The sequence below is a fragment of the Protopterus annectens genome, chromosome 16.part0, assembly GCF_019279795.1.
Source record: "Protopterus annectens isolate FY-2018-M chromosome 16.part0, PAN1.0, whole genome shotgun sequence".
NCBI lineage: Eukaryota > Metazoa > Chordata > Ceratodontiformes > Protopteridae > Protopterus > Protopterus annectens.
Genome location: NC_056750.1, coordinates 858,457,176 through 858,472,920, shown reverse-complemented (window position 1 = coordinate 858,472,920; position 15,745 = coordinate 858,457,176). Strand labels below are relative to the sequence as shown.

The 15,745-nt window shown below is 44.6% G+C and overlaps 1 protein-coding gene across 1 annotated transcript in view; it reads left to right on the top strand.

Moving 5' to 3' along the window:
• Positions 1 to 15,745, top strand: part of CHD8 (chromodomain helicase DNA binding protein 8) — a gene marked incomplete in the record, with an annotated part of 4,119,653 nt that overhangs the window by 54,926 nt on the left and 4,048,982 nt on the right. The window contains 1 exon segment of the mRNA XM_044057960.1: positions 6,811 to 7,756. Within this exon segment, the coding sequence (XP_043913895.1) occupies positions 6,893 to 7,756 (864 nt within the window).

The following is a 15,745-nucleotide window of genomic DNA, read 5'->3' as shown; positions in this document are numbered from 1 at the left end:
TGTCCAGTGACAAGCCTTGGGAGACTTCACTAGTGACTGCCTTGTTGCAGGTGGCCGGATCAATGGTTAGACCTGGTTTATGCAGGGGAATGACTGTAGCCATCCTTCCATTCCTTGGGCACAAAATCTGACTGAAGGCTCCAAAAGTGAAAAGTGATTCAAGTGGACCAGAGAGGTCATGCTTAATACTGTTCATTAAACATCCCGGGATGTTGTCTTGACCCACTGATGCAGTGTTTTTTGACCTTAGAAAGTGCATAGATGACCTGTTCTCTAGTAATGGTTGTAGGATTGTGTTCTGTGATATTTCCTTTAGACTGTCTGGGAAGGGAGGGGGAGTGAGGGGAGAAATTTGAGCTGAACCTGCCCAGCCAAAAGGTTGGCAATGGCTTCCGGTTCAGTGTGGGTGATGTCATTTAGAAGTTCTGTACATTGTTCTATTTCTTCTGAGGTTATGGACAAAGCTGTAGAAAGCTTTGCTGCCCTCCTGAGAAGCTGCTTCTTCAGATTTAGTCTTTGAAATATTATATATCCCTCGTAGCTGCCTTCGTAGATTGGTTAGGGGACTTTTAGTGTGTGTGTGTGTGGTGGTGGTGGATTTCCTACACTTGGCCAAGATATTTTCTTCTGTTGTATAACCAGTTAATACTGTGGCTTATGTTTTTAAGTTTGTCTTATTCTTAATATGAATGGGCACTGCTTGCTCTAGACAGCTGTCAATATGGCTGCACAGAGGATTTGTAAATAGCTCCGTGTATGCTGTGGTAATTACTGGGCTTGGAGGTGCTTGCAGTTTAGCCAAGGTGTTGATTAGTAGAGGGAGGTTCACCTTGCAATAGTTACCTAAAGGCTTTTGGTTTTACTGGCTGCCTGGATTTAATTTTTATTTCAGGTAATTTTGCCTTATGGTCAGATCTGACGAGTGAAGACTGCATTGGGTGAGGAAAACTGGCATTCAGTATTCATGAGTACAATGTCAAGGATGTTTGTACCCCTGGTAGGAGAATGGACCAACTGTTCCAGGTTGTGGGCATTAAAGTTTAGGACTCTCTGGGCTTATGCATTACAAGTGGCATAGGATTCCCTATATATAGAGGGGTAGTGGAGATTCCCTGTTAATATTGTATTGGGTTAGACAGTGAAGGACTCTCTCTAGTACATTGGGATAAGTAGGTAGTATGAGTTTCATTGGACATGGAGGGGGACCTAATAAGTTGCAAGGATGTGATCCAACAGCCTGTTTTATGGTGAGTTGCACATATGAGTTCTAGTGGGTCATACACTTTAGCTAGTCTGGATGGGAGATTGATTTTTGTATTGACTGAGACTCCTCCAGCTTTAGTTCCCTCCTGTGCAGTAGTTGGCCGAAAGGTGTGAAAAGCATTATAACCTTGCATTGCTGGGTTACTGTCAGTGACTTTTAAACCATGTTTATGTTACTACATGGATGTCTACACTCTCCAGAGAGAGGCTGGCTTGTGGGGAGTGGAGTTTCTTGTCAAGACTTCTAGCATTGAGCAGTACCAACTTCAGGTATTCCTTCATGGGTTCAGTTAATTCGGTAGGTTTGTTAGTTTGGCATTGCCTGAAAAAGACACTTTGGGAGTGGAAATGTTCCTTGCCAGTATCTGAAAGCCTTGGGGGGACGCGGTGGTGGTGCTGCGGTAGCGTTGTCGCCTTATAGTAAGACACTGTCCGGTTCGATTCTCAGCTAGAACGTCTTCTGCGTGGAGACATGCGTGAATGGGCTTACCTTTGTTGAAGGTTGTGCATCAGGCCTGGCAAGCCGGTACGTAAAAATCAACTGCCAGTCATTAGCGGACCGGAGTTCCGCTTTGGCAAACCCTAACCGGGAAAAGCCGAAAGACACAATCAATCGTGGTATCTCAGCCATGTCCTCTCAGGCAGTCAAATATTGTAACCCCCTGGACTGACACCAAAAGCTAAACCAATTGTTAAAATAGATTTTTTTCTGTTGGTAATGTGGCATCATCCTTTGAGAAGATCATATGCTGCTTGGTGTTGGGCTCATACTGCCTGAAGCACATAATTGGCGAGCTTGATCATGTCTGTCTTTATATAGTCAAGGAAGGTACATCTTGGGTCATAAGCACTCACATGTGCTGTAGTTATACTGGTATCTGTGGTTCAGTGATTTGAGTGCCTGTGTGACTTGGTGGATCCTAGCTAGCTGGTGAGGGGGACGTTGGTGAGTCTATATTAAGACACACTGATGACAAGGAAATTTGGCTGTGTGCTGGTTTTGCCTTGAGGGCTTAGCAGTGGAGGCACTGGATAAAGTGTTATCATGTGTAGCTGTGGGTGGTATGTTAATGGAGTGTTTACATGGTGGCTGAGGACCCTTTCTTTGTTTGTACTGCGTAGGAGGCATTAGTGTTTAGTGAAGGTTACCTGTATGTGCATCAGCATAAACAGTTTTTTTTTTTTTTTTTTTTTTTTTTGTAGGGTCTTTACCTTGTGCCGTAGGCGTGATGCAAGTGTCATGACTGCCTCAGTAGGATTAGTTTTGTTTGTATGAGAGAGTTTTGCCTCCAGCATTAGTGTATTTGCACCTCTTGCTTACTCTTATCGGTTTTATAAGTAGGTTGTCTGTGTACATGATTCAATTGCTACAGTGCCTCAGAATACCCATCTGAACCAGGCTGGCCACAGAGTCAGGAAAATGCATATCCATGGCTACTGATCTGCTAGGGAGGAGTGAGGAAAACTTAAATATTGAGTAAGTGAATAAGAAAAGGAGCTTTATGATCATTGCTCAGCTATGAGCAAACTACATGCTCTAGTAGTTTAAACTAAATAAAAAATAAAAATCTGTCTAGACAGTAATACCAAAGTAGTGTGGACCACAAACCTTCCTAATGTAAAATATCTGGTTTGGAGCCCAAGTCCTTAAACCAGAACAAAGACACTTAAAAAACTAGACACAATAAGTCTTAACCAGCAATTCCCAGCTCAGTAAGTTGGAGGCTACCCTCTCCTCCCATGAGTGTAGATCACAAATTTTCTTAATGTAAAATAACTTTTTATATATATTCTACTCCCAGATCAAACCGTGATTTGGCTGCTACTAAACACCTGGATCTTATGTCTTTTCTGACCTTTCCTCAACTGATTGATCTCTGGCCTGACCTTTGCTGCTTTTTTCAGACTTTGCTTCCATAGCTCAGGCTCCTCCCCTTGCCCATAATCCCCTTCTGTCCCCAACATTACCTCTGATCTTGTTTGCTACTTTTAGAGTTTGGATGTGTGATTAGTGTTCAGGCGAAGTGCTTTTTGACGTTTTAAAATAGGCAAGATATTTAGAATACTGAGTTTGTTTCCTTGGTGTTTTACTCTGTGTTGTTATAATGCTACTTTTCCTTTTCTATCCATTAAAATAAAAAGAGACATTCCACTTTTCTAGGCCTTTCACTCCTTTTGATCTTCTACTTTAGATTTTATTTAGTAATTTTTATTACCATTTTGTTCTGTCTAGCTTTACACCAGTCTTTTCTCTTGTAGTATTGCTTACAAATGCTGGTAGTGTTCTGTGCTTTTCCTTTTTTTCTTGGAAAAGCCTGTGGGATTTAAGAAATTTGTGGCTTGTAGCCAGAAGATGCCAAGTTCATTTTCCCATTCAAAATGTGAATACTAGTTTGGGGGAAGCTTGTTTAGAAGTTTGCGCTGTTTGCCCAGCATTTGGTCATTGGCTGTGATTTTAGCAACAGAACAAGCTAGTGCTTAAGGGTCTTATTAATTCTAACTCATCCAAATCTGCATGTGGAGCTTCCCTTTCGAGAAGGAAGACCTCATAAAACATATGGAGGACAGGCGTGATGGGCTCCGAGACAAAGGTAAGAAGAGGTGAGGACGTGATCCCTCTGATCATTCTCTGTAATCTGTTTTGTCCTTGGTTCTGACAGTAAAACCTTCCAAGCCTTTGGATAGGATTCCTATTTGCCCCCCCCCCTCCTCCTTCTGGAGCCAAGATTTTCCCCAGATCCAGTGTTTCCCAACCTCTGGTCACCTTTAATGCAGGAGACATTCTTACAGAGATCCTAGACCACCTTCCACATCGTAGTCTGGTCTACCAGAAGCTTGACAGAAGCTGAAGTTCCTTAGGACCAAATTCATTTTAGAGTTTTTCCATTTCCCATTGGACCCTTGAGCTTTGTATCCCCTCCAGTACCCATAGCTACTCCTACTCCAGTCCATCCTCTGGGTTTGGAGATGCTGGAGCCGAGCTCTTCCATATATTCTTTCAGTCTGAATTTGTGATCTTCCTCATTTCCTGCATTGTCTGTAACCCATCTGCCTTCCTTTCTTTGGAGCTGAAAGGATCTCTGAGCTGAAGCTTTGGTATAGAGTCTGGTGGATAGATAGCTTGGTGCTGGCTTCCATCTCTGAGCAGAGCCATGGAGGTGCCCTTAGTCATGCTGGTATGGCAGTTTTGGCTTCTACTGGAGTAATCTTGGGTTCTCCTCGACTTATGCATTTGATGCAGTGGAGAATGTTCTCTCCGAGGCTGGAGAGTGGACATCTTTATCCCTCTTGGCTTCACCAGCTTTGCAACTGACTGACTGTACTGGATCCTGATCCTGCACAGTCTGTCCCATTTGGACAGCTAGTTCACACTAACCTTCAAACAGGCTTCATTCAGGACTTCCCTTGGGTTTCCAAGTCTTGTCCAGAACCTTAACTCCCACAGAAGCATATATGTAGGAGGAGATGCATTGACACCCCCCAAGAATTCTTTGGCGGAACAAATGGATTTCGAAGAAAGGGGGGGGTCCCCAGATAATCCTTTGAAGACTTCTTATTTGGGAAGATTCTTGAACTGCTGAGAGAGAAGGAAGGTGGTCTTGCAAAGCACTTTCGTAGGGCAGACCTCCGCAGATGGAAACCGAATTAGAGTGTCTTCCAGGAATTGATCCAAGAACATCTCGGATCAGTTTACTTTCTGTCGCAAGCATTTGGCTTCTGCTCCAGGACTCAGTGCAAGAAGGCGTGGAAAATGGATGCTTTTTTTTCCTTTCTTTGGACAGGAATGTTCCTGCATGCTTTTTCCACCATTTCCACTAGTATGCAGGGTCAGTCTGAAGATTCAAAAGGAGTTCTCCAAATATCATTGTGGTTACTCTTTTATGGCCCAGGCAACAGTGATTCTCCCTTCTAGTGAGCAATTACCACTGACCTACTCACACAAGACAAGGGCGTGTCCAAACAACTGTAGTTAAATGTCTGGATGACAGAATCTTGATCTTTGGGCACCTGTTTACTGAGGATATGTAACTAGTATTAAAGTAGGCAAAAAAAAATGCTACTAGAAAAAAAACTGTAGTAGCAAATGGAAAAAAAAATGTCTAGTTAGTGCCAAGCCTAGAACCAGGATCATTTTAAGACTAGTGTTTGGCTGTACATAATTTGTGATGTACTGTCCTCTGACCTATTGTACTCTTCTGTCAAGGTATATATGTCTACCTTTTAACGTGTCTGCCCGTGGAGCCTCCCCCCCCCCCTTAATATAGTCTCCTGTGAAAATGCTTTTGAAGTGAGAGAGAATGCCTCCTACAGACCACTCTGATACTGTCTTGATGGAACAAAATCTTTTAGGATCTTTGACATGTACTTGCGTTGTTGAGGGTAAAACAAATTTGGGGTTGGGTGTTTGGCAGAATGGCTAGGTTGCTTACCTCACAGACGTAAGGTATGCTGATTTATCTAAGGCAGCTTGGCTAGGTGTAAAACTGCTCACAGACAGCTAGCCTTTTACTTGCATATGAAACGACAACCTGTGTCAAAAAACATTTCCAAATGATTCTCCCATGCTGTTACCCTTTTTTTGTATACCTGCTACAACCAGACAATTCCAGGCAGTGCTGGTGCTTATTCTGCTAGGCCTTAGCTTCATTGGCTTTTTGGAAGGAAGGGGTTTATTGAAGTACTCTAGAATCAGCAACTCGCATACCTTTACAAAGCCCAATAAACTGGATTCCTTCTCCAGATGTAGGAAGCGTTTTTCCACAACTGTTCTCCAGGCAGTCTCGGACCCTCGTCCTTCCCCCTTCCAGTCATTGTAAATCACTTTGCCCATATAGCTAAGAGTGCTGCAGCAGTGATCATTTCACATTTGCTGGTAAGATAAGTTTACTCGTGCAGCTGGACTTTCCACATCCACAATTTCTTGGCTGTTACTGAAGGCACTATGATCGAGGTTTATGGTATAGGTCTAATCTGGTTGTGTTTTGTGCAAACCCTCCATTTAAAAGTTTAGTTCCCCATCTGCATATTCAAAATTCTTGATGTGTGCACCTTGAAGTTATGAGATGCATTGTCATATGTTACAAATTGTCATCTGCTGTATCAAACCAGTGATATCTGAAGGGGATCAATAAATGCATTTAATTTCTCTACATTAGAAAGATGGGCATCTTTTAGGGTACATAACCTGACTGGCTGTGACTTGTACAGATTTGTAGTTGTAAACACTGAAAAGAATACCTTGTATTCTGGCAGACAAAAAAACTATTCAGGTAGTCTTGGGAGTAAATTTCAGGGTAGTGTGCAGCTAACACTCTGCTATCTTAGTCAGTGATGGTGTATTTGCTGCTGTGATGCTCTGACACTAGCAGGATTTCCAGTTTGGTGGTGTTACTGAGCCAGTTTTGTCTGCAGTGAAAGAGATATGTAAGGATTCAGAATGTGAACTGTTAAGCTTGTAGTGTTTAATGTTTTTTTTTTTTTTTTTTTCTGTATTGGCTTTCAGCATTCTTTAAGACACGCTGACAGTGTATTCTGTTTTCTTTGCAGGAGTTATTCCAGACCAACCTGACTGCATTGGCTGAAGTTTGATCAACAGATACCTCAAAGCGTGTAGACGCATAGTCTCGTAATGGCGGACCCTATCATGGACCTCTTTGATGATCCAAATTTATTTGGTTTGGATTCCTTAACTGATGATAGTTTTGACCAAAGTCGGGCAAACCCCATTGAAGATGTACTAGGGCTTACTGATGGATTAGACTCACTGGAACAAACAGCACAGAGTACAGATGTATTGGACAGTTCAGCTGGAAATGAGACTGTGTCTGTGCCCCAAGATATCACAAGTGTATCCCAGCAGTCTGTCACTGTTGAAACACAGCCAGTGGAATCCCTCTCGATTCAGGATTTTAATGGTGACTCGGCAGCTGCTCAGCAGAGTTTGTCATCTGTTCAGCTCACCTCGCAGCCACAGGGAACAGTTGAAGTCACTGCAGAACAACAAGTTCTGAGTCAGAGCAACCCTTTCATGGGGGTTTCTGCCAATATAAACAGCATTCCAACACAGAACTCTGCTGCTAGCATGCCTGTGCAAAAGCAACCTAAAATTATTATCCTGCGTACTCCAGCCACAACCTCTGTTTCAGGTGGGACATTATTGCAGAGTCAGGCTGGACAACAGTCCATACTGACCATTCCAGCACAAGGACCGATACCTGCTACTGGTGTGACTCAGGTGGCAACCACGAGTGGACAAATGGCATTCACCAAAGTATTAACTGGCGTGCCACTGAGACCTGGTATGTCTATAGTTTCTGGTAATACTGTATTGGCAACAAAAGTAGCAGGACAAGGTGGTGTCCAAAGGATTATCCAACCAAGTGGACAAACAAAACAAGTTGTTCTTCAACCAGTCCAGAGCCAGCAAACTCAGGGAAATGTAACCACTTCTGCTATTAAACCAGCAGTTACATTGGCTGCTGCTCCAGGACAGGTAAGAGCAATGAGAAAATGGAAATAAGTTGGGGCTGCAGGTTGCATGCATTTCATTATGAGAAAATGGAAAGAAGTTGGGGGCTGCAGGTTGCATGCATTTCATTATGTGAAAATGGAAATAAGATGGGGCTGCAGGTTGCATGCATTTCATTATGTGAAAATGGAAATAAGTTGGGGCTGCAGGTTGCATGCATTTCAGTATGAGAAAATGGAAATAAGATGGGGCTGCAGGTTGCATGCATTTCATTATGAGAAAATGGAAAGAAGTTGGGGCTGCAGGTTGCATGCATTTCATTATGTGAAAATGGAAATAAGATGGGGCTGCAGGTTGCATGCATTTCATTATGTGAAAATGGAAATAAGTTGGGGCTGCAGGTTGCATGCATTTCATTATGTGAAAATGGAAATAAGTTGGGGCTGCAGGTTGCATGCATTTCATTATGTGAAAATGGAAATAAGTTGGGGCTGCAGGTTGCATGCATTTCATTATGGGAAAATTCAAGCCCTAGCTAGCCAACTAGCTCCCGTGGTCCTGAAAGTAGCACCCCTAGAAACCTACTCGCATTCAGCTTCCAACTAGTCGCCACTTCACTTATCTGTACCTTGATCAAAAAATTAAAACCCACTACACTTTATGCTGATCAACTCCCTGCCCAGTACCTACAAAAATCAGCTGATGCTATTGCTTACCCCATCTCAATACTAATAAATCGAACCATAGTAGAAGCTAAAATTCCCACCATCTGGAAAATATCCTATGTAATCCCACTTCACAAAGGAGGCAGCTCTACTGAATTCTCCAGTTATAGGCCAATAGCTATACTCTCTCCACTTGCAAAGATTATGGAAAAATGTATTCATAGACCACTCGTACACAACCTAATCCAGAATTACCTTATGGCAGACACTCAGCATGGCTTCCGTCCTCATCACAGCACTACTTCAGCCCTCCTAGCCTTTACCAACACGATAAACCATAATCGCCACAATAATTCTATATCCTCAGCCGTCTTTTTGGATCTTTCCAAGGCATTCGATATGGTTGATCACCAACTTTTTAATCCACACCCTGCAAACATTCTGCCTAGATACTGGAGCCCTTCAATGGTTTCAATCCTACCTGAATGGTCGACAGCAGGCTGTCCACTGGCAGAACAAACTCTCTAACCTTCTACCAAACACCCTTGGAGTACCACAAGGCTCTATACTAGGGCCCTTGCTGTTCTCCATCTTCATTAACAACCTTTTATACTGTCATCCCAAAAGTCAGCTGTATCCAATATGCTGATGACTCTACTCTGATTTCCCCAGCCACATCTCCAGTAGAGTTATGGTGAGCTACCCAGACCATCTTTTAATGCAATAGAAAACTGGCTTTCTGAACATAGTCTGATCCTAAATCCCAAAAAACTAAAATGCTGTTATTTTCACCAACACGTAGGTTTACCGCTTTCACCTTTACCATAAAATCAAATGATGGCACTATAATCTCGTCTGACCCATCTACAAAACTATTAGGTGTCATCATAGACAATAATCTAAAATTTTACCTGCATGTTAACCAAACTATTAAAACCATCAATAAAAAACTAGTGTCACTTTACAGAATAAAAGCATTCCTAACCTCTCCAGCTAAAATTGCCATAGCTCGCTCTCACCTTCTTTCAGCCCTTCTGTATGCATCCCCTCTACTCTCGAATTTAAACAAGACTGTCTTTAAACTCTCAATTTGCAATAACCACATTGCCAGGTTTGCCACTGGGCTGCCTTTTAGGGCACATCATTGCATCAACCTAAATCAGCTTGGGTGGCTTGAACTACCCAGCCTAAACCAGTATAACCAACTGATTATGGCCTATAAGATCCTCTGTAATCTGGACAATACTCCTGCACTTAATCACCCCCTATAACAATCCTAGACCGCTTCGATCCTCTGACAAACTACTAATTCAGACTAGCAAAATTAATAACAAAGCCGGTGATTCTCTCTTTGCAAACTCTGTAAATAGATCCTGGAACTCTCTTCCAGCTGATATTACCTTACTTTCCACCTTGGGTCAATTTAAAACTAGACTCCAACAACATTTGTCACTTAACTGGCTATGTCAATGTATCAAGCCTGGCTAACTCTCTCTAGATTGTGTAAAAATCTGTTAACCAATTTACTGTGTAATTTTAATTTAATCCTGACTTGCGCTCAGGATTAACTGTAACCTGTGGAACTTGTTTAACTTGCTTACTTACGTAATCTCTGTAAATAGTCTGTTTGTAATATGTAATGCTGGTATTTTGTAATGCTGTATCTGCTTACCTTTGGAGCTTTTCTCCCCGGGCCTCTGCTGAAAATGGACATGCATCCAGTCGGACTATCCCGGTCAACAAATGTAAAATAAAATAAATAAATAAAATAAAATGGAAAGAAGTTGGGGCTGCAGGTTGCATTTCTAATCCAAACATTTCCACTCGTGTCACTCTTCTGTCCAGAGGTTCTCAGCAGTAGTGCCAGGAATCTCCTATGACACGTGTTAAAAGCACTTGTGATGTCCTTCTATTCCAGTGTTGCCGTATTCCACATGTGGGTTTACTCGTCTTGCTTCACGTATGTCCGGCCAGTATGCAAAAGTTTTCAGTCGCTATATGGTGTGTGGGACGTCTGACGTGGGTCAAGGAACGTGGGCCATAAGAGTGATGTCCGCACGTACCAGCGCTCAGAACTTCTCAGCTGCCAGTCGTACTCCAGGTGTTCCGGCTCTTGCTGTCCTCTGATTTCGAGATACCAGATAAGTGCCACATTGAGGAACCTTTTTTCAGTCATTGTTTGTTAATGTCTGTTAATGTCATTCAGAAAGGGCAAGTGTAAGTGCAGCCAGCAGATTCCTCATAAGGACGCCCACGAACAGTGTCTCTTCTGCTTGGGACAATAGTACGACTACAAGGTCAGCTCTATTTGTCAGGTATTTGTGCCCAAAACCTTACATAGCCTTTTGCATGCTCTAAACGTATACCTAGAAAATCAGAGGTTAAAACAGATTACGTTAGGAATGGAGGCCTCATGCAACATATCTTTGGAACCGCTGAAAAAGAAAGCCAATCCCATACGGCCTACTACCACCACTGTGCCCCCCCCGACCCTCACCCTTTGGCCGACATGAGCCTGGTAGAGGAATCCGGTTCCGCTGCATCGGATATAGCGGGTACCTCTATGGAAGCTGCACAATCCTGGGGTGGAGGGCACATCCATAGAGGCTTTACAGACGTCTGTCACCGCTGCGGGGGGCAGCGATTTCAGTAGATCAGTCTGATCCCTCTGGTCCTTTACAGTTTCCAGATTCGAGGCCCCTCACCCTCGGATGCCAGCTAGGCCTCTTAAAAAGAAAGAAAAGAGCACCTCTCTTATCCTTCTGAAAGCATGCCTGACTGGCAGGCTTTCATCCAGAGTTTTTATTTAATGCTTAAATGTCCCTGCGTCAGTTGTCCGGTACTCGGTGAGGTGCTTCCGCAGCCCCTGATGCCTGCTTCAGTTGATTCGCAGGTCGCTACCGAGACCCTTTCGGAGTCCAGTATGCCGCAATACTCTTCTTCATCTAAGGATCCTGCAGTAGTCTCTATCTTGGATGGGTCCAAAGCCGCTGAGCAGGCACCGGCTTCCAAGGAAATCGTTTGCACCACCGAATCTCGACACAAACCAACGTCGTCTTTCGCAACTATCGTTCTTTTGAAAGGCCCAAGGTTCGAACCACACCTAAGAAACCGATTACCCACTCTCAGTCGCCTGCTACCTTGCCTCAGTCTCAAATGCTTAAAATGGTGTAAGACCTTATGCTGATCAGGGTAAGCCAAAGAAAATATCTGTCTCCAGTAGTTTTGTCTGAACAAGAGTCCGATGAATCTGATGCATCTGACTATGAAGACATGAAACCCCTCTCCATTTATGAGGATTCTGATGCAGAGGAATCCATTTCTTCAGCCTCTTCCCCCAGAGGATTTTTCCTTTGGGAAAACCCTGCATATTTTAAGGGAGCATTTCCAATGGGAGAGTCAGGACTACCCTCAGTCTAAAATGAGACTCTGGGAATTCCTAGATCTTCTGCAACACAAACCCTTGGCCATACTCTAAGTCCTGGATGTGGTGGATGATTTTTTCCTTGAATCCAGCTTGACTCCTGATGCTCTCCCTCCTGCACCCTGAAAACCAGACGGGTACTATAGAGTCCCTGACTCACTCAAATATCTTGTTAAAAATCCACCAGCTGACCCTGAGGTTATTTCTCAAGGGCCTAAAGTGATTAAAGCAACCTCTGCTAAGAATCCCACCCCCTCAGACAGGGATTCCTGAGCATTGGACAGATGGGGTAAAAAAATATACATCTCAGCTACTCTTGCTATCAGGGCAGTATAAATTAAATGGTCAGTTCCATATGCTTAAATATCAGCAACGTACCTTGGAACTCCTTAAACAAAAAGTCTTCCTTTCCTGCTTGGGCAGAATGTAAAGATTTACAAGACTTGATGCATTCTGCAAGTCAAGTAACTAAACACACTTGGCACTGTGGTTTTGATGCCCTAGAAGCTTTCTTGTAGGGCAGCAGTCACTGGATCTGTCATTAGAAGGCATGCATGGCTTAAGGAACAACCCCTGCCAGACCATGTCAAATCTAAATTGTTGGATGCCCACTTGCACAAATTTACTTGGCACCAAGGCAGAAGAGGTCTTAAGATGGAATAAAAAGCAAAATCTATGCAAACAGATTTCTTACAGGTCCAGCCCCTTAGGTTCAGCAGGCATTGTCCCTCCAAGCACTGGTCTTTTCCTGCTCCCAGTTAACAGGCCCAGCCTAGGCCCCATGGAAGCAGACCCCCCCCCCAGACAGCAGCCTCAGGAAATGCAGAGATCTAAGCAGAGGACTACCTCCACTTCAAAACCAGGGAGTTCTAAGCCACCCCCTTATGGTAAGAAATCACAATGACTTGGCTCCTCCTGACCTCTCCTCTGCCCACCTTCACTTACCCTTAGGAGGAAAACTCTCCTTTCACTCAAGCACCTGGGCCACCATTACCAATGACCAATGGGTTCTGAACATTGTGTCTGAGGGATTAAAATTTTCCTTCCACACCTTTCCAACCCCACAAGGGTTCCCAGATCTACCACCAAATCAGTGGGCAGAAGCTCAAAAGCAAATTCTTTCCCTGCTCTCTAAGTGCAGTAGAGCATGTTCCTGCGGAACAAGTAGGCCAAGGCTTCTACTCCAGACTTTTTCTGGTGCCCAGAAAAGAGTGCACCTGGCACCCCATCCTCGATCCTAAACACCTTCCTGGTGATCTCAGAATTCAAAATGCTCATCCTCCAGCAGCTGTTGCCCATGCTCTTCGATGACACCTGGCTAGCCACCCTGGATCTAAAAGAGGCCTTCCTCCAGATTCCTATCGGGGAATCATGCAGAAAATATCTCCTGCTCAACAATTTAAATTCTGTGCGCTTCCCTTTGGCTTATCTACTGCTCCCAGAGTTTTCGCAAAATGCCTGGCTCCGGCGATTGCCTTTTGCAGACAAACAAATATTCAAATTTACCCTTGCTTAGATTACCTTATTCAAGCAGACGGCCAGGAAAAGCTGTTCAAGCACTTGACCTTTGTTAAAGAACCTGCTAAACTCCCTAGGGTACACAATCAACGAAAAGAAATCAAAAATGGGTGCCCACCCAAATGATAATATTCCTGGGAACAAGTCTGGACACAGCATCCCAGATGGCATACTTTACGCCAGCGAAACAAATTTTCCTGTCAGCTTAGTTCTCTCAACTGGCCACCAGGACTCAGCTTTCTGCAAGGAATATCCTGCAAGATCTGGGGTTCATGGCATCTTGCATACTCCTCATTCCATATGCCAGACTGCATATGAGGAAACTTCAGTGGTACCTAAAGAGCCTTTGGTGTCAATACTCTCAAGACCTAGAAACTCTTCTACCTATAATTCCTTGCCTCAGAAAGGAATTTCCCAAGGGACTGCCCCATACCCCACCGCCCAGACCCTCACCACAGATGCATCAGACTATGCTTGGGTGCACACCTGGATGGCAGGTGCATACAGGGCCAATGGAGCCCACAGCAAATCCCCCTGAACAGTCAAAAAAAGATGTTTGCTGTGCAGCATGCCTTGATAGCTTTCAAATCCCTTCTCTCTCCAGGGGTTCTCCTGATCAAAGCAGATAACACCACTGTTTTGCGGTACATCAACAAGCTGGGAGGGACTCGCTCCTGCCCTCTGTGCAGGCTGGCCATGACCCTTTGGCTCACAGCCTGTTCCATGCAACGACACCTGTTAGCACAATACCTACCAGGCTCTCTCAGCTCCCCTGGCAGACCAGACCAATTGAACAGAAATCTTCTGGACCCACACAGGTGGCAGCTGAACAGAAGTACTTCCCTAATAACTCGGAAATGGGGAACCACGAAGGTCGACCTCTTTGCCTCCCACACCAACCATCAGCTCAGCAAATGCTGCACCAGGGAGCATCACTACATTGTTTGGAAAGTGGATGCCCTGTCCTTCCCTGGGTCAGCCTCTCAGTCCGTGACTTTCATCCCTTCCCCAAGGACCATTCTTAAAGCTCCAGATTGGTCCAGACATCACAGGTACCCCTTGCTGCGCAGCCTGTGCCCGCCGCCCCCATGGCATCTTCCTCAGATTCCAAACCTCCTAACCCAGAGCGAAGGGGAATTCATGCATCCCCAATTGCAGGCACTCAATTTGGCAGCTTGGCTTATTTCTTACCCCAAACCAATCTGCCATTCTAAGTAAACAAGTTCTGGATTTTATGGTGCAAGGGCGTCTGGCCTCATAAATGAAAAAGGTTCCGCACCTGGATCCAAGCTAAGGGGGCCAATACGTCACAGCCCTCCATCCCTGTCATCCTGGATTACTAAGCTGATCTACTACACAGTGGTCTCTTGTTCTTCTCGATAAAAATTCATGCCTCTGCCATTTCTGCTCATTTTCCCACAGAGCAGCCCCTTTTCTCACACCCTTTGATCAAACAGCTCCTCAGAGGGGCTAGCAACTTGAGGCCCCCCAGAAGGGCACCAACACCGGCTTGGGACCTTAACTTTGTCCTGGAAAAGCTTCTTCTGCAGAGCTAAAATTTCTCTCCTAGAAAACAGCCTTCCTTCTGGCCATCACTTCAGCCAGACGAGTCTTTGAGCTGCAGGCACTCATGGCTGTGGAACCCTTAGTCTTCCATGCATTCCGGGTATCCCTCAGAACTAACTCGTCCTTCATGCCCAAGGTGGTGTCCAGTGTGGCTCTCAACCAATCAATTAATTTGCCCACCTTCTTTGCTAATTCTCAGAACAAGGGGGAAAAGATTCTTCACTCTCTAGATGTGCACAGACAGCTCAGATTCTATCAGGACAGGACTAAATCCTTCTCAAAGTCTGATCAATTGCTGGTTAGCTTTGCTACAGAGGCAGAAGGCAAAGCCATCTCCAAGCAAACAATTTCCAAATGGACTGAACACTGCATCCATTTCTGCTACAAGGAGCATGGAAAGCCTCCCCCCAAGGGGGGTCAGGACACACTCCACCAGAGCAGCTTCCACCTCTGCAGCTTTCCTCGGAGGAGTCCCCACCAGGGACATCTGGAGGCTGCCACCTGGACATCTGTTCGCACTTTCACCAAGCATTACCACCTGCCTCCCTTCTCCAAATCCAGGACAGGGTGGTTTACCTCTGCAGTTTTGCAGGGCATCCTAGCCAGCCCCTAGCTTCCTTGACTGCCCCCACCCATTTCCTCAGCTTTGGGAATCTACCCAAATGTGATGACTGCAACAGTGAATACATTCTGACATCTACATCTACATTTATGATAAGTGTACACAACTGTACTTTGCTCAGACTGTTGGGCTACATGGCAGCCACCATCCCCATGTCACCATTAGCAAGACTCCAAAGATACCATTATAAGCTTTCTCATATGGTCAGTCTGGAGCCA